This window comes from Coregonus clupeaformis, unplaced genomic scaffold, assembly GCF_020615455.1.
Source record: "Coregonus clupeaformis isolate EN_2021a unplaced genomic scaffold, ASM2061545v1 scaf1476, whole genome shotgun sequence".
In the NCBI taxonomy this organism is placed as follows: domain Eukaryota; kingdom Metazoa; phylum Chordata; class Actinopteri; order Salmoniformes; family Salmonidae; genus Coregonus; species Coregonus clupeaformis.
The window spans coordinates 76,941-98,369 of NW_025534930.1; the positions used below are offsets into that span (position 1 = coordinate 76,941).

Consider the following 21,429-nt stretch of genomic DNA (forward strand, 5'->3'; position numbering starts at 1 on the left):
CTCTCTAGGCTACTGTATCTATAGTCTATCTATCTATCTCTCCCCCTCCTCTCTCTCTCTAGGCTACTGTATCTATAGTCTATCTATCTCTCCCCCTCCCCATCTCTCTCTCTCTAGGCTACTGTATCTATAGTCTATCTATCTATCTCTCCCCCTCCCCATCTCTCTCTCTCTCTAGGCTACTGTATCTATAGTCTATCTATCTATCTCTCCCCCTCCCCACTCTCTCTCTCTAGGCTACTGTATCTATAGTCTTCTATCTATCTCCCCCTCCCCATCTCTCTCTCTCTAGGCTACTGTATCTATAGTCTATCTATCTCTCTCCCCTCCCCATCTCTCTCTCTCTAGGCTACTGTATCTATAGTCTATCTATCTTTCTCTCCCCCTCCCCATCTCTCTCTCTCTAGGCTACTGTATCTATAGTCTATCTATCTATCTCTCCCCCCCCCATTCTCTCTCTCTAGGCTACTGTATCTATAGTCTATCTATCTATCTCTCCCCTCCCCACTCTCTCTCTCTCTAGGCTACTGTATCTATAGTCTATCTATCTATCTCCTCCTCCCCATCTCTCTCTCTCTCTAGGCTACTGTATCTATAGTCTATCTATCTTCTCTCCCCCCTCCCCATCTCTCTCTCTCTAGGCTACTGTATCTATAGTCTATCTATCTATCTCTCCCCTCCCCATCTCTCTCTCTCTAGGCTCTGTATCTATAGTCTATCTATCTATCTCTCCCCCTCCCCATCTCTCTCTCTCTAGGCTACTGTATCTATAGTCTATCTATCTATCTCTCCCCCTCCCCCATCTCTCTCTCTAGGCTACTGTATCTATAGTCTATCTATCTCTCCCCCCTCCCCATCTCTCTCTCTCTAGGCTACTGTATCTATAGTCTATCTATCTATCTCTCCCCCCTCCCCATCTCTCTCTCTCTAGGCTACTGCATCTATAGTCTATCTATCTCTCTCCCTCCCCATCTCTCTCTCTAGGCTACTGTATCTATAGTCTATCTATCTATCTCCCCCTCCCACTCTCTCTCTCTAGGCTACTGTATCTATAGTCTATCTATCTATCTCTCCCCCCCATCTCTCTCTCTCTAGGCTACTGTATCTATAGTCTATCTATCTATCTCTCCCCCCTCCCCATCTCTCTCTCTCTAGGCTACTGTATCTATAGTCTATCTATCTCTCCCCCTCCCCATCTCTCTCTCTCTAGGCTACTGTATCTATAGTCTATCTATCTCTCTCCCCTCCCCATCTCTCTCTCTCTAGGCTACTGTTCTATAGGCTATCTATCTATCTCTCCCCCTCCCCATCTCTCTCTCTCTAGGCTACTGTATCTATAGTCTATCTATCTATCTCTCCTCCCCATCTCTCTCTCTAGGCTACTGTATCTATAGTCTATCTATCTATCTCCCTCCCTCCCATCTCTCTCTCTCTAGGGCTACTGTATCTATAGTCTATCTATCTATCTCTCCCCCCTCCCCATCTCTCTCTCTCTAGGCTACTGTATCTATAGTCTATCTATCTATCTCTCCCCCCTCCCCATCTCTCTCTCTCTAGGCTACTGTATCTATAGTCTATCTATCTCTCCCCCCTCCCCATCTCTCTCTCTCTAGGCTACTGTATCTATAGTCTATCTATCTATCTCTCTCCCCATCTCTCTCTCTCTCTAGGCTACTGTATCTATAGTCTATCTATCTATCTCTCCCCCTCCCCATCTCTCTCTCTCTAGGCTACTGTATCTATAGTCTATCTATCTATCTCTCCCCCTCCCCATCTCTCTCTAGGCTACTGTATCTATAGTCTATCTATCTATCTCTCCCCTCCCCATCTCTCTCTCTCTAGGCTACTGTATCTATAGTCTATCTATCTCTCCCCCTCCCCATCTCTCTCTCTCTAGGCTACTGTATCTATAGTCTATCTATCTATCTCTCCTCCCCCATCTCTCTCTCTAGGCTACTGTATCTATAGTCTATCTATCTCTCTCCCTCCCCATCTCTCTCTAGGCTACTGTATCTATAGTCTATCTATCTATCTCCCCCTCCCCATCTCTCTCTCTCTAGGCTACTGTATCTATAGTCTATCTATCTATCTCTCCCCTCCCCATCTCTCTCTCTCTAGGCTACTGTATCTATAGTCTATCTATCTCTCCCCCCCCCCATCTCTCTCTCTCTAGGCTACTGTATCTATAGTCTATCTATCTATCTCTCCCCTCCCCATCTCTCTCTCTAGGCTACTGTATCTATAGTTTCTATCTATCTCTCCCCCCTCCCCATCTCTCTCTCTCTCAGGCTACTGTATCTATAGTCTATCTATCATCTCTCCCTCCCCACTCTCTCTCTCTAGGCTACTGTATCTATAGTCTATCTATCTCTCCCCCTCTCTCTCTAGGCTACTGTATCAATCTCTCCCCCTCCCCATCTCTCTCTAGGCTACTGTATCTATAGTCTATCTATCTATCTCTCCCCCTCCCCATCTCTCTCTCTCTAGGCTACTGTATCTATAGTCTATCTATCTTCTCCCCCTCCCCATCTCTCTCTCTCTAGGCTACTGTATCTATAGTCTATCTATCTCTCCCCCCCCCCTCTCTCTCTCTCTAGGCTACTGTATCTATAGTCTATCTATCTATCTCTCCCCCTCCCCATCTCTCTCTCTCTAGGCTACTGTATCTATAGTCTATCTATCTCTCTCCCCTCCCCATCTCTCTCTCTCTAGGCTACTGTATCTATAGTCTATCTATCTATCTCTCCCCCTCCCCATCTCTCTCTCTCTAGGCTACTGTATCTATAGTCTATCTATCTATCTCTCCCCCTCCCCATCTCTCTCTCTCTAGGCTACTGTATCTATAGTCTATCTATCTATCTCTCCCCCTCCCCATCTCTCTCTCTCTAGGCTACTGTATCTATAGTCTATCTATCTCTCTCCCCTCCCCCATCTCTCTCTCTCTAGGATACTGTATCTATAGTCTATCTATCTATCTCTCCCCCCTCCCCATCTCTCTCTCTAGGCTACTGTATCTATAGTCTATCTATCTATCTCTCCCCCTCCCCATCTCTCTCTCTCTAGGCTACTGTATCTATAGTCTATCTATCTCTCCCCCTCCCCATCTCTCTCTCTCTAGGCTACTGTATCTATAGTCTATCTATCTATCTCTCCCCCCTCCCCATCTCTCTCTCTCTAGGCTACTGTATCTATAGTCTATCTATCTATCTCTCCCCCCTCCCCATCTCTCTCTCTCTCTCTGTCCATCCATATGTGTAACCTGAGCTGTGTAATAATGTTTAACAGATGAATGACTTCTGTATCTGTCTATTCATCCTGATGGGTCAGGTTTATATTAACATGCAGGTGTGGTGTGTGTGTGTGTGACGTGTGTGTGTGTGTGTGTGTGTGTGTGTGTGTGTGTGTGTGTGTGTGTGTGTGTGTGTGTGTGTGTGTGTGTGTGTGTGTGTGTGTGTGTGTGTGTGTGTGTGTGTGTGTGTGTGTGTGTGTGTGTGTGTGTGTGTGTGTGTGTGTGTGTGAGTGTGAGTGTGATTGTGTGTGTGTGTGTGTGTGTGTGTGTGTGTGTGTGACGTGTGTGTGTGTGTGTGTGTGTGTGTGTGTGACGTGTGTGTGCTGCAGTTTCCTCTCCCCAGTCCTCCTCCCCTGTATCCCATCATCTAGCAGCACGAGGCTGTCTGTATCTGCAGTTAGGGACAGACCCACCGGCGTGCCAAGTCTACAGCCATCTCACACACACACACACACACACACACACACACACACACACACACACACACACACACACACACACACTCTGCACACACACACACACACACACACACACTACACACACACACACACACACACACACACTCACACACACACACACACACACACACTCTGCACACACGCACACACACAGTACAAAGGACCTCCTATTTCAATCCACGCACTACATTACCAGAGCCTCCTCCAACGCGCATACAGCAACTCCTCTTTCTCTCTCTCTTCTTCAGCTCTCCGGTCCCGGTCAGAACGGACGGTAAGCTCAGGATCCATGTCTTCTAACGGCGGTTGTACCGGTGGCGGCGACGTCCTGGAGATCCAGCTCGGGCTTATTAACGCCGGGAATAAATATCTAACGGCTGAAATGTTCGGTTTTAAAATCAACGCGTCCGCCACGAGCCTGAAGAAGAAACAGATGTGGACATTGGAGCAGAACACCGGCGACACTGCGGGAGACTCTGCTGGCGGCAGCGTGGTGTTCCTCCGGTCACACCTCGGACGGTATTTGGGTACCGATAAAGACGGCAACGTCACCGGGGAGAGCGAGTCTCGAGGCAAAGACTGCAGGTTTGTGTTAACGGCGCATGATGACGGCCGCTGGTCGCTGCTCTCTGAGCCCTACGGGAGATACCTGGGAGGCAGCGAAGACCGGATCAGCTGCTTCGCTCAGGTATGGGGGGCGGGGGGGGGGCTGAATTCATAGACTAGACATAACATAGTAAAGCGTATGGGGGGCGGCCTGGTTTCATAGACTAGACATAACATAGTAAACGTATGGGGGGGGGGGGGGGCTGAATTCATAGACTAGACATAACATAGTAAACGTATGGGGGGGGGCGGCCTGGTTTCATAGACTAGACATAACATAGTAAACGTATGGGGGGGGGGGGGGGGCTGAATTCATAGACTAGACATAACATAGTAAACGTATGGGGGCGGCCTGGTTTCATAGACTAGACATAACATAGTAAACGTATGGGGGCGGCCTGGTTTCATAGACTAGACATAACATAGTAAACGTATGGGGGGGCTGGTTTCATAGACTAGACATAACATAGTAAACGTATGGGGGGCTGGTTTCATAGACTAGACATAACATAGTAAACGTATGGGGGGGGGCGGCCTGGTTTCATAGACTAGACATAACATAGTAAACGTATGGGGGGGGGCGGCCTGGTTTCATAGACTAGACATAACATAGTAAACGTATGGGGGCTGGTTTCATAGACTAGACATAACATAGTAAACGTATGGGGGGCGGGGGCTGGTTTCATAGACTAGACATAACATAGTAAACGTATGGGGGGGGCTGGTTTCATAGACTAGACATAACATAGTAAAGCGTATGGGGAGGTGGGCCTGGTTTCATAGACTAGACATAACATAGTAAACGTATGGGGGGGGGTGCGGCCTGGTTTCATAGACTAGACATAACATAGTAAGCGTAAATCGGGGACATTCAAATTATTAATGTATGTTACATTTGGTACGGTTACATAAGACAGAAGGTTACTTAAAAGGCAAAAATGAAAGGAGGGTGGTTGGTCGGGGTGTATGTGTGGGGTGTATAAACATCTAGCATGGACAACTTGAGCATTTTTAGCTTATTAGAAACTTTGCAACTACTTAGCATGTTAGCTAACCCTTTCCCCTAACCTTAACCCTTTAACCTAACTCCTACCCCTAACCTTAACCCTTTAACCTAACTCCTACCCCTAACCTTAACCCTTTAACCTAACTCCTACCCCTAACCTTAACCCTTTAACCTAACTCCTACCCTAACCCTACCTTTAACCTAACTCCTGCCCCTACCTTAACCCTTTAACCTAACTCCTACCCCTAACCTTAACCCTTTAACCTAACTCCTACCCCTAACCTTAACCCTTTAACCTAACTCCTACCCCTAACCTTAACCCTTTAACCTAACTCCTACCCCTAACCTTAACCCTTTAACCTAACTCCTACCCCTAACCCTTTAACCTAACTCCTACCCCTAACCTTAACCCTTTACCTACTTAACCAACCCTAACCTAACTCCTACCCCTAACCTTAACCCTTTAACCTAACTCCTACCCCTAACCTTAACCCTTTAACCTAACTCCTACCCCTAACCTTAACCCTTTAACCTAACTCCTACCCCTAACCTTAACCCTTTAACCTAACTCCTACCCCTAACCTTAATCCCTAACCCCTAGCCTAGCTAAACTTAGCCACCTAGCTAACGTTAGCCACAACTAATTGGAATTTGTAACATGTTGTAGGAATTGCAATTCATAACATATCATACGAATTGGAATTCGTAACATACGTATCATATGAAATGGGTGATGGACATCCACAAATGAATACATGCCATACGAAACGTAACATCATACTAAATGGGGTGTCTCGGATTTCCATACAGAAAAATAGGATCAGGTTGGCGTGTGTAACATGTATATAAACATAGGATATGTGTGTGTATGTATGTAACATGTGTATAAACATAGGATATGTGTGTGTATGTATGTAACATGTGTATAAACATAGGATATGTGTGTGTATGTATGTAACATGTGTATAAACATAGGATATGTGTATGTATGTAACATGTGTATAAACATAGGATATGTGTATGTATGTATGTAACATGTGTATAAACATAGGATATGTGTGTGTGTGTATGTAACATGTATATAAACATAGGATATGTGTATGTATGTAACATGTGTATAAACATAGGATATGTGTGTATGTATGTAACATGTGTATAAACATAGGATATGTGTATGTATGTAATATGTGTATAAACATAGGATATGTGTATGTATGTATGTAACATGTGTATAAACATAGGATATGTGTGTGTATGTAACATGTGTATAAACATAGGATATGTGTATGTATGTAACATGTGTATAAACATAGGATATGTGTATGTATGTATGTAACATGTGTATAAACATAGGATATGTGTGTGTGTGTATGTAACATGTATATAAACATAGGATATGTGTATGTATGTAACATGTGTATAAACATAGGATATGTGTGTATGTATGTAACATGTGTATAAACATAGGATATGTGTATGTATGTAATATGTGTATAAACATAGGATATGTGTATGTATGTAACATGTGTATAAACATAGGATATGTGTGTGTATGTATGTAACATGTGTATAAACATAGGATATGTGTGTGTGTGTATGTAACATGTATATAAACATAGGATATGTGTATGTATGTAACATGTATATAAACATAGGATATGTGTGTGTATGTAACATGTGTATAAACATAGGATATGTGTGTATGTATGTAACATGTGTATAAACATAGGATATGTGTATGTATGTAATATGTGTACAAACATAGGATATGTGTATGTATGTAACATGTGTATAAACATAGGATATGTGTGTGTATGTATGCAACATGTGTATAAACATAGGATATGTGTGTGTGTATGTAACATGTATATAAACATAGGATATGTGTATGTATGTAACATGTATATAAACATAGGATATGTGTATGTATGTAACATGTATATAAACATAGGATATGTGTATGTATGTAATATGTGTATAAACATAGGATATGTGTATGTATGTAACATGTGTATAAACATAGGATATGTGTATGTATGTAACATGTGTATAAACATAGGATATGTGTATGTATGTAACATGTGTATAAACATAGGATATGTGTGTATGTATGTAACATGTGTATAAACATAGGATATGTGTATGTATGTAATATGTGTATAAACATAGGATATGTGTATGTATGTAACATGTGTATAAACATAGGATATGTGTGTGTATGTATGTAACATGTGTATAAACATAGGATATGTGTGTGTGTGTATGTAACATGTATATAAACATAGGATATGTGTATGTATGTAACATGTATATAAACATAGGATATGTGTATGTATGTAACATGCATATAAACATAGGATATGTGTATGTATGTAACATGTATATAAACATAGGATATGTGTGTATGTATGTAACATGTATATAAACATAGGATATGTGTATGTATGTAACATGTATATAAACATAGGATATGTGTATGTATGTAACATGTATATAAACATAGGATATGTGTATGTATGTAACATGTATATAAACATAGGATATGTGTATGTATGTAACATGTGTATAAACATAGGATATGTGTGTGTATGTAACATGTGTATAAACATAGGATATGTGTGTGTATGTATGTAACATGTATATAAACATAGGATATGTGTGTGTGTGTAACATGTATATAAACATAGGATATGTGTGTGTATGTATGTAACATGTATATAAACATAGGATATGTGTATGTATGTAACATGTGTATAAACATAGGATATGTGTATGTATGTAACATGTGTATAAACATAGGATATGTGTATGTATGTAACATGTGTATAAACATAGGATATGTGTATGTATGTAACATGTATATAAACATAGGATATGTGTATGTATGTAACATGTATATAAACATAGGATATGTGTATGTATGTAACATGTATATAAACATAGGATATGTGTATGTATGTAACATGTGTATAAACATAGGATATGTGTGTGTCTGTTTCAGACGGTGTCAGCAGCAGAGAAGTGGTGCGTCCACCTGGCCATGCATCCCCAGGTAACACTCACTCCTACTCACCCACCACCCCACCCCCAAACCCTCCGACCTCTGACCTCTAACCTCCCCCAGGTGAACCTGTTCAGCCTGGCCAGGAAGCGTTATGCCCACCTGACCTCTAACCCCGACCACTCTGAGGTGTCTATAGACCTCTAACCTCCCCCTCCTCCCCCCAGGTGAACCTGTTCAGCCTGGCCAGGAAGCGTTATGCCCACCTGACCTCTAACCCCGACCACTCCGAGGTGTCTATAGACCTCTAACCTCCCCCTCCCCCAGGTGAACCTGTTCAGCCTGGCCAGGAAGCGTTATGCCCACCTGACCTCTAACCCCGACCACTCCGAGGTGTCTATAGACCTCTAACCTCCCCCTCCTCCCCCCCAGGTGAACCTGTTCAGCCTGGCCAGGAAGCGTTATGCCCACCTGACCTCTAACCCCGACCACTCTGAGGTGTCTATAGACCGAGACGTCCCGTGGGGGGTTGACTCCCTAATCACCCTGGTGTTCCTGGACCAACGCTACCACCTGCAGACGTCCGATAACCGCTTCCTGAAGAACGACGGCAGCCTGGAGGCCACGCCCGACAGAACCACCGGATACACGCTGGAGTTCCGCTCCGGAAAGGTGGCGTTCAGGGATTGTTCCGGGCGCTACCTGGCGCCGTCGGGGCCGAGCGGGACCATGAAGAGTGGGAAGAGCAGCCGCGTGGGGAAGGATGAGATGTTCTCACTGGAGCAGAGTCACCCTCAGGTGGTTCTCACCGCCGGAAACGAGAGGAACGTCTCCACCAGGCAAGGTAGGACCAACACAACCTCAGTGGAACCTTACTAGAACCTTACCAGGCAAGATAGGACCAACACAACCTTAGTGGAACCTTACTAGAACCTTACCAGGCAAGATAGGACCAACAACCTCAGTGGAACCTTACTAGAAGAACCTTACTAGAACCTTACAAGGCAAGGTAAGAACATCAAAACCTAGTACTAGAAACTTACTAGAGCCTTATATAACCTTTCTAGAACCTCCACCGGGAAAAGTAGGACGCACAGAACTAGAATGAGATGATATTGATAATGGTGGGACCTAAACTGACTTGACCTCATCACTTCAAACAGCGCATAACTTTAGAGGAACAAGAACACCCAAACAAACCAGCTTGAAACAATAAAGTTTGTTCCAGTCATATTTCTAGTCTGATGGAGACACTGTGTACCGTGACATGACTTCCACTTCTATAAAGCAGCTAAACGGCAGAGCTACAAACCACTAGCGGTGTTCGGGGTGTGATGCTTCCTCTGGGACAGGAGAGGAAAGAGGGGAGGGAGGTGTGTGTTTATTAGGGGCTGACAGGGTCAGATTAGAGTCTCCTCTCTCTTTTCTTATTTTACAGATTGAAGACTTGTCTTCCTCCCCTCCTCTTCCCGTCCTCATCCTCCCCTCCTCTTCCTCTCCTCCTCTTCCTCTCCTCCTCTTCCTCTCCTTCTCTTTCCCATCCTCCTCTTCCCCTCCTCCTCTACCGCCCTATTTCACATTTTCCTCTGTTTCAGTCTCTCTCTCTCTCTGCTCTTCTCTCTGTCCCCACCTCACCACTGAACACATTTTCCTCTGTTTCAGTCTCTCTCTCTCTCTCCTCTTCTCTCTGTCCCCACCTCACCACTGAACACATTTTCCTCTGTTTCAGTCTCTCTCTCTCTCTCCTCTTCTCTCTGTCCCCACCTCACCACTGAACACATTTTCCTCTGTTTCAGTCTCTCTCTCTCTCTGCTCTTCTCTCTGTCCCCACCTCACCACCGAACACATTTCTCTGCAGAAATTCTATCCGACCTTTGTGGTCGGTCCCAGATTAGAAACTGTGTGTGTGTGTGTGTCTGCGTCATGCGTGAGGGGGGAGGGGTTGGAACAGCAGAAGTCAGCAAACTACTTTCAGAGAAAACTAAACGAGGGAGGGGAAAGAGATCTGCAGACAGAGAGAGATGGAGGAAGTTGAAAAGGGAGAGAGGGAGAGGTTGGGGAAGCAAGAATAACAGGAGAGAGTAGCCGGGAGAAGAGAGATGGAGAGGGAGAGGAGAGGAGAGGAGAGGAGAGGAGAGAGCGATTTGAGGACAGTTAGCTGTATGCTGTTATGTGGGGACATTAGTGTGTTATTAGTCCAGTTAGCTGTATGCTGTTATGTGGGGACATTAGTGTGGTAGTCCAGTTAGCTGTATGCTGTTATGTGGGGACATTAGTGTGGTAGTACAGTTAGCTGTATGCTGTTATGGGGGGACATTAGTGTGGTAGTACAGTTAGCTGTATGCTGTTATGTGGGGACATTAGTGTGGTAGTCCAGTTAGCTGTATGCTGTTATGTGGGGACATTAGTGTGTTATTAGTCCAGTTAGCTGTATGCTGTTATGTGGGGACATTAGTGTGTTATTAGTCCAGTTAGCTGTATGCTGTTATGTGGGGACATTAGTGTGGTAGTCCAGTTAGCTGTATGCTGTTATGTGGGGACATTAGTGTGGTAGTCCAGTTAGCTGTATGCTGTTATGTGGGGACATTAGTGTGGTAGTACAGTTAGCTGTATGCTGTTATGTGGGGACATTAGTGTGGTAGTCCAGTTAGCTGTATGCTGTTATGTGGGGACATTAGTGTGGTAGTACAGTTAGCTGTATGCTGTTATGTGGGGACATTAGTGTGGTAGTCCAGTTAGCTGTATGCTGTTATGTGGGGACATTAGTGTGGTAGTCCAGTTAGCTGTATGCTGTTATGGGGGGACATTAGTGTGGTAGTCCAGTTAGCTGTATGCTGTTATGTGGGGACATTAGTGTGTTATTAGTCCAGTTAGCTGTATGCTGTTATGTGGGGACATTAGTGTGGTAGTCCAGTTAGCTGTATGCTGTTATGTGGGGACATTAGTGTGGTAGTCAAGTTAGCTGTATGCTGTTATGTGGGGACATTAGTGTGGTAGTCCAGTTAGCTGTATGCTGTTATGTGGGGACATTAGTGTGGTAGTACAGTTAGCTGTATGCTGTTATGTGGGGACATTAGTGTGGTAGTCCAGTTAGCTGTATGCTGTTATGTGGGGGCATTAGTGTGATAGTCCAGTTAGCTGTATGCTGTTATGTGGGGACATTAGTGTGGTAGTCCAGTTAGCTGTATGCTGTTATGTGGGGACATTAGTGTGGTAGTCCAGTTAGCTGTATGCTGTTATGTGGGGACATTAGTGTGTTATTAGTCCAGTTAGCTGTATGCTGTTATGTGGGGACATTAGTGTGGTAGTCCAGTTAGCTGTATGCTGTTATGTGGGGACATTAGTGTGTTATTAGTCCAGTTAGCTGTATGCTGTTATGTGGGGACATTAGTGTGGTAGTCCAGTTAGCTGTATGCTGTTATGTGGGGACATTAGTGTGTTATTAGTCCAGTTAGCTGTATGCTGTTATGTGGGGACATTAGTGTGTTATTAGTCCAGTTAGCTGTATGCTGTTATGTGGGGACATTAGTGTGGTAGTCCAGTTAGCTGTATGCTGTTATGTGGGGACATTAGTGTGGTAGTCCAGTTAGCTGTATGCTGTTATGTGGGGACATTAGTGTGGTAGTCCAGTTAGCTGTATGCTGTTATGTGGGGACATTAGTGTGTTATTAGTCCAGTTAGCTGTATGCTGTTATGTGGGGACATTAGTGTGGTAGTCCAGTTAGCTGTATGCTGTTATGTGGGGACATTAGTGTGGTAGTCCAGTTAGCTGTATGCTGTTATGTGGGGACATTAGTGTGGTAGTACAGTTAGCTGTATGCTGTTATGTGGGGACATTAGTGTGGTAGTCCAGTTAGCTGTATGCTGTTATGTGGGGACATTAGTGTGGTAGTCCAGTTAGCTGTATGCTGTTATGTGGGGACATTAGTGTGGTAGTCCAGTTAGCTGTATGCTGTTATGTGGGGACATTAGTGTGTTATTAGTCCAGTTAGCTGTATGCTGTTATGTGGGGACATTAGTGTGGTAGTACAGTTAGCTGTATGCTGTTATGTGGGGACATTAGTGTGGTAGTCCAGTTAGCTGTATGCTGTTATGTGGGGACATTAGTGTGGTAGTCCAGTTAGCTGTATGCTGTTATGTGGGGACATTAGTGTGGTAGTCCAGTTAGCTGTATGCTGTTATGTGGGGACATTAGTGTGTTATTAGTCCAGTTAGCTGTATGCTGTTATGTGGGGACATTAGTGTGTTATTAGTCCAGTTAGCTGTATGCTGTTATGTGGGGACATTAGTGTGGTAGTCCAGTTAGCTGTATGCTGTTATGTGGGGACATTAGTGTGGTAGTACAGTTAGCTGTATGCTGTTATGTGGGGACATTAGTGTGGTAGTACAGTTAGCTGTATGCTGTTATGTGGGGACATTAGTGTGGTAGTACAGTTAGCTGTATGCTGTTATGTGGGGGACATTAGTGTGGTAGTACAGTTAGCTGTATGCTGTTATGTGGGGACATTAGTGTGGTAGTCCAGTTAGCTGTATGCTGTTATGTGGGGACATTAGTGTGGTAGTCCAGTTAGCTGTATGCTGTTATGTGGGGACATTAGTGTGTTATTAGTCCAGTTAGCTGTATGCTGTTATGTGGGGACATTAGTGTGTTATTAGTCCAGTTAGCTGTATGCTGTTATGTGGGGACATTAGTGTGTTATTAGTCCAGTTAGCTGTATGCTGTTATGTGGGGACATTAGTGTGGTAGTCCAGTTAGCTGTATGCTGTTATGTGGGGACATTAGTGTGGTAGTCCAGTTAGCTGTATGCTGTTATGTGGGGACATTAGTGTGTTATTAGTCCAGTTAGCTGTATGCTGTTATGTGGGGACATTAGTGTGGTAGTCCAGTTAGCTGTATGCTGTTATGTGGGAACATTAGTGTGGTAGTCCAGTTAGCTGTATGCTGTTATGTGGGGGACATTAGTGTGGTAGTCCAGTTAGCTGTATGCTGTTATGTGGGGACATTAGTGTGTTATTAGTCCAGTGCTCCTGAGTGCTCCTGAGTGGCGCAGTGGTCTAAGGCACTGCATCGCAGTGCTAACTGTGCCACTAGAGATCCTGGTTCGAATCCAGGCTCTGTCGCAGCCGGCCGCGACCGGGAGACTCATGGGCGGCGCACAATTGGCCCAGCGTCGTCCAGGGTAGGGGAGGGAATGGCCGGCAGGGATGTAGCTCAGTTGATAGAGCATGGCATTTGCAATGCCAGGGTTGTGGGTTCGATTCCCACGGGGGGCCAGTATTAAAAAATAAAAAAATAAAAAATGTATTCACTAACTGTAAGTCGCTCTGGATAAGAGCGTCTGCTAAATGACTAAAATGTAAATGTAAAAATGTTAGTACAGTTAGCTGTATGCTGTTATGTGGGGACATTAGTGTGGTAGTACAGTTAGCTGTATGCTGTTATGTGGGGGACATTAGTGTGTTATTAGTCCAGTTAGCTGTATGCTGTTATGTGGGGACATTAGTGTGGTAGTCCAGTTAGCTGTATGCTGTTATGTGGGGACATTAGTGTGGTAGTACAGTTAGCTGTATGCTGTTATGTGGGGACATTAGTGTGGTAGTACAGTTAGCTGTATGCTGTTATGTGGGGACATTAGTGTGGTAGTCCAGTTAGCTGTATGCTGTTATGTGGGGACATTAGTGTGTTATTAGTCCAGTTAGCTGTATGCTGTTATGTGGGGGACATTAGTGTGTTATTAGTCCAGTTAGCTGTATGCTGTTATGTGGGGACATTAGTGTGGTAGTCCAGTTAGCTGTATGCTGTTATGTGGGGACATTAGTGTGTTATTAGTCCAGTTAGCTGTATGCTGTTATGGGGGGACATTAGTGTGTTATTAGTCCAGTTAGCTGTATGCTGTTATGTGGGGACATTAGTGTGGTAGTCCAGTTAGCTGTATGTTGTTATGTGGGGACATTAGTGTGGTAGTCCAGTTAGCTGTATGCTGTTATGTGGGGACATTAGTGTGGTAGTCCAGTTAGCTGTATGTTGTTACGTGGGGACATTAGTGTGGTAGTCCAGTTAGCTGTATGCTGTTATGTGGGGACATTAGTGTGGTAGTCCAGTTAGCTGTATGTTGTTATGTGGGGACATTAGTGTGGTAGTCCAGTTAGCTGTATGCTGTTATGTGGGGACATTAGTGTGGTAGTCCAGTTAGCTGTATGCTGTTATGTGGGGACATTAGTGTGGTAGTCCAGTTAGCTGTATGCTGTTATGTGGGGACATTAGTGTGGTAGTCCAGTTAGCTGTATGCTGTTATGTGGGGACATTAGTGTGGTAGTCCAGTTAGCTGTATGCTGTTATGTGGGGACATTAGTGTGGTAGTCCAGTTAGCTGTATGCTGTTATGTGGGGACATTAGTGTGGTAGTACAGTTAGCTGTATGCTGTTATGTGGGGACATTAGTGTGGTAGTACAGTTAGCTGTATGCTGTTATGTGGGGACATTAGTGTGGTAGTACAGTTAGCTGTATGCTGTTATGTGGGGACATTAGTGTGGTAGTCCAGTTAGCTGTATGCTGTTATGTGGGGACATTAGTGTGTAATTAGTCCAGTTAGCTGTATGCTGTTATGTGGGGACATTAGTGTGTTATTAGTCCAGTTAGCTGTATGCTGTTATGTGGGGACATTAGTGTGGTAGTCCAGTTAGCTGTATGCTGTTATGTGGGGACATTAGTGTGGTAGTCCAGTTAGCTGTATGCTGTTATGTGGGGACATTAGTGTGGTAGTCCAGTTAGCTGTATGCTGTTATGTGGGGACATTAGTGTGGTAGTCCAGTTAGCTGTATGCTGTTATGTGGGGGACATTAGTGTGTTATTAGTCCAGTTAGCTGTATGCTGTTATGTGGGGACATTAGTGTGGTAGTCCAGTTAGCTGTATGCTGTTATGTGGGGACATTAGTGTGTTATTAGTCCAGTTAGCTGTATGCTGTTATGTGGGGACATTAGTGTGGTAGTCCAGTTAGCTGTATGCTGTTATGTGGGGACATTAGTGTGTTATTAGTCCAGTTAGCTGTATGCTGTTATGTGGGGACATTAGTGTGGTAGTCCAGTTAGCTGTATGCTGTTATGTGGGGACATTAGTGTGTTATTAGTCCAGTTAGCTGTATGCTGTTATGTGGGGACATTAGTGTGGTAGTCCAGTTAGCTGTATGCTGTTATGTGGGGACATTAGTGTGGTAGTACAGTTAGCTGTATGCTGTTATGTGGGGACATTAGTGTGGTAGTCCAGTTAGCTGTATGCTGTTATGTGGGGACATTAGTGTGGTAGTCCAGTTAGCTGTATGCTGTTATGTGGGGACATTAGTGTGGTAGTCCAGTTAGCTGTATGCTGTTATGTGGGGACATTAGTGTGGTAGTCCAGTTAGCTGTATGCTGTTATGTGGGGACATTAGTGTGGTAGTACAGTTAGCTGTATGCTGTTATGTGGGGACATTAGTGTGGTAGTACAGTTAGCTGTATGCTGTTATGTGGGGACATTAGTGTGGTAGTACAGTTAGCTGTATGCTGTTATGTGGGGACATTAGTGTGGTAGTCCAGTTAGCTGTATGCTGTTATGTGGGGACATTAGTGTGTTATTAGTCCAGTTAGCTGTATGCTGTTATGTGGGGACATTAGTGTGTTATTAGTCCAGTTAGCTGTATGCTGTTATGTGGGGACATTAGTGTGGTAGTACAGTTAGCTGTATGCTGTTATGTGGGGACATTAGTGTGGTAGTCCAGTTAGCTGTATGCTGTTATGTGGGGACATTAGTGTGGTAGTCCAGTTAGCTGTATGCTGTTATGTGGGGACATTAGTGTGGTAGTCCAGTTAGCTGTATGCTGTTATGTGGGGACATTAGTGTGGTAGTCCAGTTAGCTGTATGCTGTTATGTGGGGGACATTAGTGTGTTATTAGTCCAGTTAGCTGTATGCTGTTATGTGGGGACATTAGTGTGGTAGTCCAGTTAGCTGTATGCTGTTATGTGGGGACATTAGTGTGGTAGTCCAGTTAGCTGTATGCTGTTATGTGGGGACATTAGTGTGGTAGTCCAGTTAGCTGTATGCTGTTATGTGGGGACATTAGTGTGTTATTAGTCCAGTTAGCTGTATGCTGTTATGTGGGGACATTAGTGTGGTAGTCCAGTTAGCTGTATGCTGTTATGTGGGGACATTAGTGTGTTATTAGTCCAGTTAGCTGTATGCTGTTATGTGGGGACATTAGTGTGGTAGTCCAGTTAGCTGTATGCTGTTATGTGGGGACATTAGTGTGTTATTAGTCCAGTTAGCTGTATGCTGTTATGTGGGGACATTAGTGTGTTTTAGTCCAGTTAGCTGTATGCTGTTATGTGGGGACATTAGTGTGGTAGTCCAGTTAGCTGTATGCTGTTATGTGGGGACATTAGTGTGGTAGTCCAGTTAGCTGTATGCTGTTATGTGGGGACATTAGTGTGGTAGTCCAGTTAGCTGTATGCTGTTATGTGGGGACATTAGTGTGGTAGTCCAGTTAGCTGTATGCTGTTATGTGGGGGCATTAGTGTGGTAGTCCAGTTAGCTGTATGCTGTTATGTGGGGACATTAGTGTGGTAGTACAGTTAGCTGTATGCTGTTATGTGGGGACATTAGTGTGGTAGTCCAGTTAGCTGTATGCTGTTATGTGGGGGACATTAGTGTGGTAGTCCAGTTAGCTGTATGCTGTTATGTGGGGACATTAGTGTGGTAGTACAGTTAGCTGTATGCTGTTATGTGGGGACATTAGTGTGTTAGTACAGTTAGCTGTATGCTGTTATGTGGGGACATTAGTGTGGTAGTCCAGTTAGCTGTATGCTGTTATGTGGGGACATTAGTGTGGTAGTACAGTTAGCTGTATGCTGTTATGTGGGGACATTAGTGTGTTATTAGTCCAGTTAGCTGTATGCTGTTATGTGGGGACATTAGTGTGGTAGTCCAGTTAGCTGTATGCTGTTATGTGGGGACATTAGTGTGTTATTAGTCCAGTTAGCTGTATGCTGTTATGTGGGGACATTAGTGTGGTAGTCCAGTTAGCTGTATGCTGTTATGTGGGGACATTAGTGTGGTAGTCCAGTTAGCTGTATGCTGTTATGTGGGGACATTAGTGTGGTAGTCCAGTTAGCTGTATGCTGTTATGTGGGGGCATTAGTGTGGTAGTCCAGTTAGCTGTATATTGTTATGTGGGGACATTAGTGTGGAAGTCCAGTTAGCTGTATGTTGTTATGTGGGGACATTAGTGTGTTATTAGTCCAGTTAGCTGTATGCTGTTATGTGGGGACATTAGTGTGGTAGTCCAGTTAGCTGTATGTTGTTATGTGGGGACATTAGTGTGGTAGTCCAGTTAGCTGTATGCTGTTATGTGGGGACATTAGTGTGGTAGTCCAGTTAGCTGTATGCTGTTATGTGGGGACATTAGTGTGTTATTAGTCCAGTTAGCTGTATGCTGTTATGTGGGGGCATTAGTGTGTTATTAGTCCAGTTAGCTGTATGCTGTTATGTGGGGACATTAGTGTGGTAGTCCAGTTAGCTGTATGCTGTTATGTGGGGACATTAGTGTGGTAGTCCAGTTAGCTGTATGCTGTTATGTGGGGACATTAGTGTGGTAGTCCAGTTAGCTGTATGCTGTTATGTGGGGACATTAGTGTGGTAGTCCAGTTAGCTGTATGCTGTTATGTGGGGACATTAGTGTGGTAGTCCAGTTAGCTGTATGCTGTTATGTGGGGACATTAGTGTGGTAGTACAGTTAGCTGTATGCTGTTATGTGGGGACATTAGTGTGGTAGTCCAGTTAGCTGTATGCTGTTATGTGGGGACATTAGTGTGGTAGTCCAGTTAGCTGTATGCTGTTATGTGGGGACATTAGTGTGGTAGTCCAGTTAGCTGTATGCTGTTATGTGGGGACATTAGTGTGGTAGTCCAGTTAGCTGTATGCTGTTATGTGGGGACATTAGTGTGGTAGTACAGTTAGCTGTATGCTGTTATGTGGGGACATTAGTGTGGTAGTCCAGTTAGCTGTATGCTGTTATGTGGGGACATTAGTGTGGTAGTACAGTTAGCTGTATGCTGTTATGTGGGGGACATTAGTGTGTTATTAGTCCAGTTAGCTGTATGCTGTTATGTGGGGACATTAGTGTGGTAGTCCAGTTAGCTGTATGCTGTTATGTGGGGACATTAGTGTGGTAGTCCAGTTAGCTGTATGCTGTTATGTGGGGACATTAGTGTGGTAGTCCAGTTAGCTGTATGCTGTTATGTGGGGACATTAGTGTGTTATTAGTCCAGTTAGCTGTATGCTGTTATGTGGGGACATTAGTGTGTTATTAGTCCAGTTAGCTGTATGCTGTTATGTGGGGACATTAGTGTGGTAGTCCAGTTAGCTGTATGCTGTTATGTGGGGACATTAGTGTGGTAGTACAGTTAGCTGTATGCTGTTATGTGGGGACATTAGTGTGGTAGTCCAGTTAGCTGTATGCTGTTATGTGGGGACATTAGTGTGGTAGTCCAGTTAGCTGTATGCTGTTATGTGGGGACATTAGTGTGGTAGTCCAGTTAGCTGTATGCTGTTATGTGGGGACATTAGTGTGGTAGTCCAGTTAGCTGTATGCTGTTATGTGGGGACATTAGTGTGAGTAGTCCAGTTAGCTGTATGCTGTTATGTGGGGACATTAGTGTGTGTAGTCCAGTTAGCTGTATGCTGTTATGTGGGGACATTAGTGTGTTATTAGTCCAGTTAGCTGTATGCTGTTATGTGGGGACATTAGTGTGTTGTAGTCCAGTTAGCTGTATGCTGTTATGTGGGGACATTAGTGTGGTAGTCCAGTTAGCTGTATGCTGTTATGTGGGGACATTAGTGTGTATTAGTCCAGTTAGCTGTATGCTGTTATGTGGGGACATTAGTGTGGTAGTCCAGTTAGCTGTATGCTGTTATGTGGGGACATTAGTGTGGTAGTCCAGTTAGCTGTATGCTGTTATGTGGGGACATTAGTGTGGTAGTCCAGTTAGCTGTATGCTGTTATGTGGGGACATTAGTGTGGTAGTCCAGTTAGCTGTATGCTGTTATGTGGGGACATTAGTGTGGTAGTCCAGTTAGCTGTATGCTGTTATGTGGGGACATTAGTGTGTTAGTCCAGTTAGCTGTATGCTGTTATGTGGGGACATTAGTGTGTGTAGTCCAGTTAGCTGTATGCTGTTATGTGGGGACATTAGTGTGTTTTAGTCCAGTTAGCTGTATGCTGTTATGTGGGGACATTAGTGTGGTAGTACAGTTAGCTGTATGCTGTTATGTGGGGACATTAGTGTGGTAGTCCAGTTAGCTGTATGCTGTTATGTGGGGACATTAGTGTGGTAGTCCAGTTAGCTGTATGCTGTTATGTGGGGACATTAGTGTGGTAGTACAGTTAGCTGTATGCTGTTATGTGGGGACATTAGTGTGTAGTAGTCCAGTTAGCTGTATGCTGTTATGTGGGGACATTAGTGTGGTAGTACAGTTAGCTGTATGCTGTTATGTGGGGACATTAGTGTGGTAGTCCAGTTAGCTGTATGCTGTTATGTGGGGACATTAGTGTGGTAGTACAGTTAGCTGTATGCTGTTATGTGGGGACATTAGTGTGGTAGTACAGTTAGCTGTATGCTGTTATGTGGGGACATTAGTGTGGTAGTACAGTTAGCTGTATGCTGTTATGTGGGGACATTAGTGTGGTAGTACAGTTAGCTGTATGCTGTTATGTGGGGACATTAGTGTGGTAGTACAGTTAGCTGTATGCTGTTATGTGGGGACATTAGTGTGGTAGTCCAGTTAGCTGTATGCTGTTATGTGGGGACATTAGTGTGGTAGTCCAGTTAGCTGTATGCTGTTATGTGGGGACATTAGTGTGGTAGTACAGTTAGCTGTATGCTGTTATGTGGGGACATTAGTGTGGTAGTACAGTTAGCTGTATGCTGTTATGTGGGGACATTAGTGTGGTAGTACAGTTAGCTGTATGCTGTTATGTGGGGACATTAGTGTGGTAGTACAGTTAGCTGTATGCTGTTATGTGGGGACATTAGTGTGGTAGTACAGTTAGCTGTATGCTGTTATGTGGGGACATTAGTGTGGTAGTACAGTTAGCTGTATGCTGTTATGTGGGGACATTAGTGTGGTAGTACAGTTAGCTGTATGCTGTTATGTGGGGACATTAGTGTGGTAGTACAGTTAGCTGTATGCTGTTATGTGGGGACATTAGTGTGGTAGTACAGTTAGCTGTATGCTGTTATGTGGGGACATTAGTGTGGTAGTACAGTTAGCTGTATGCTGTTATGTGGGGACATTAGTGTGGTAGTACAGTTAGCTGTATGCTGTTATGTGGGGACATTAGTGTGGTAGTACAGTTAGCTGTATGCTGTTATGTGGGGACATTAGTGTGGTAGTACAGTTAGCTGTATGCTGTTATGTGGGGACATTAGTGTGGTAGTACAGTTAGCTGTATGCTGTTATGTGGGGACATTAGTGTGGTAGTCCAGTTAGCTGTATGCTGTTATGTGGGGACATTAGTGTGGTAGTCCAGTTAGCTGTATGCTGTTATGTGGGGACATTAGTGTGGTAGTCCAGTTAGCTGTATGCTGTTATGTGGGGACATTAGTGTGGTAGTACAGTTAGCTGTATGCTGTTATGTGGGGACATTAGTGTGGTAGTACAGTTAGCTGTATGCTGTTATGTGGGGACATTAGTGTGGTAGTCCAGTTAGCTGTATGCTGTTATGTGGGGACATTAGTGTGGTAGTACAGTTAGCAGTATGCTGTTATGTGGGGACATTAGTGTGGTAGTACAGTTAGCTGTATGCTGTTATGTGTTGACATTAGTGTGGTAGTACAGGTAGCTGTATGCTGTTATGTGGGGACATTAGTGTGGTAGTCCAGTTAGCTGTATGCTGTTATGTGGGGACATTAGTGTGGTAGTCCAGTTAGCTGTATGCTGTTATGTGGGGACATTAGTGTGGTAGTCCAGTTAGCTGTATGCTGTTATGTGGGGACATTAGTGTGTTATTAGTCCAGTTAGCTGTATGCTGTTATGT

At 44.1% G+C, this 21,429-nt stretch overlaps 1 protein-coding gene across 1 annotated transcript in view; it reads left to right on the forward strand.

Annotated features, from left to right (window-relative positions):
• Window positions 1–3,835: 3,835 nt before the first annotated feature.
• Window positions 3,836–21,429, forward strand: part of LOC121557564 (fascin-like) — a 37,039-nt gene continuing 19,445 nt past the window's right edge. Inside the window, exons 1-3 of the mRNA XM_045218285.1 lie at window positions 3,836–4,435; window positions 8,361–8,411; window positions 8,793–9,204. Of these exons, the coding sequence (XP_045074220.1) occupies window positions 4,037–4,435; window positions 8,361–8,411; window positions 8,793–9,204 (862 nt within the window). The 5' untranslated portion in view covers window positions 3,836–4,036. The remainder of the gene's footprint in view (window positions 4,436–8,360; window positions 8,412–8,792; window positions 9,205–21,429) is intronic.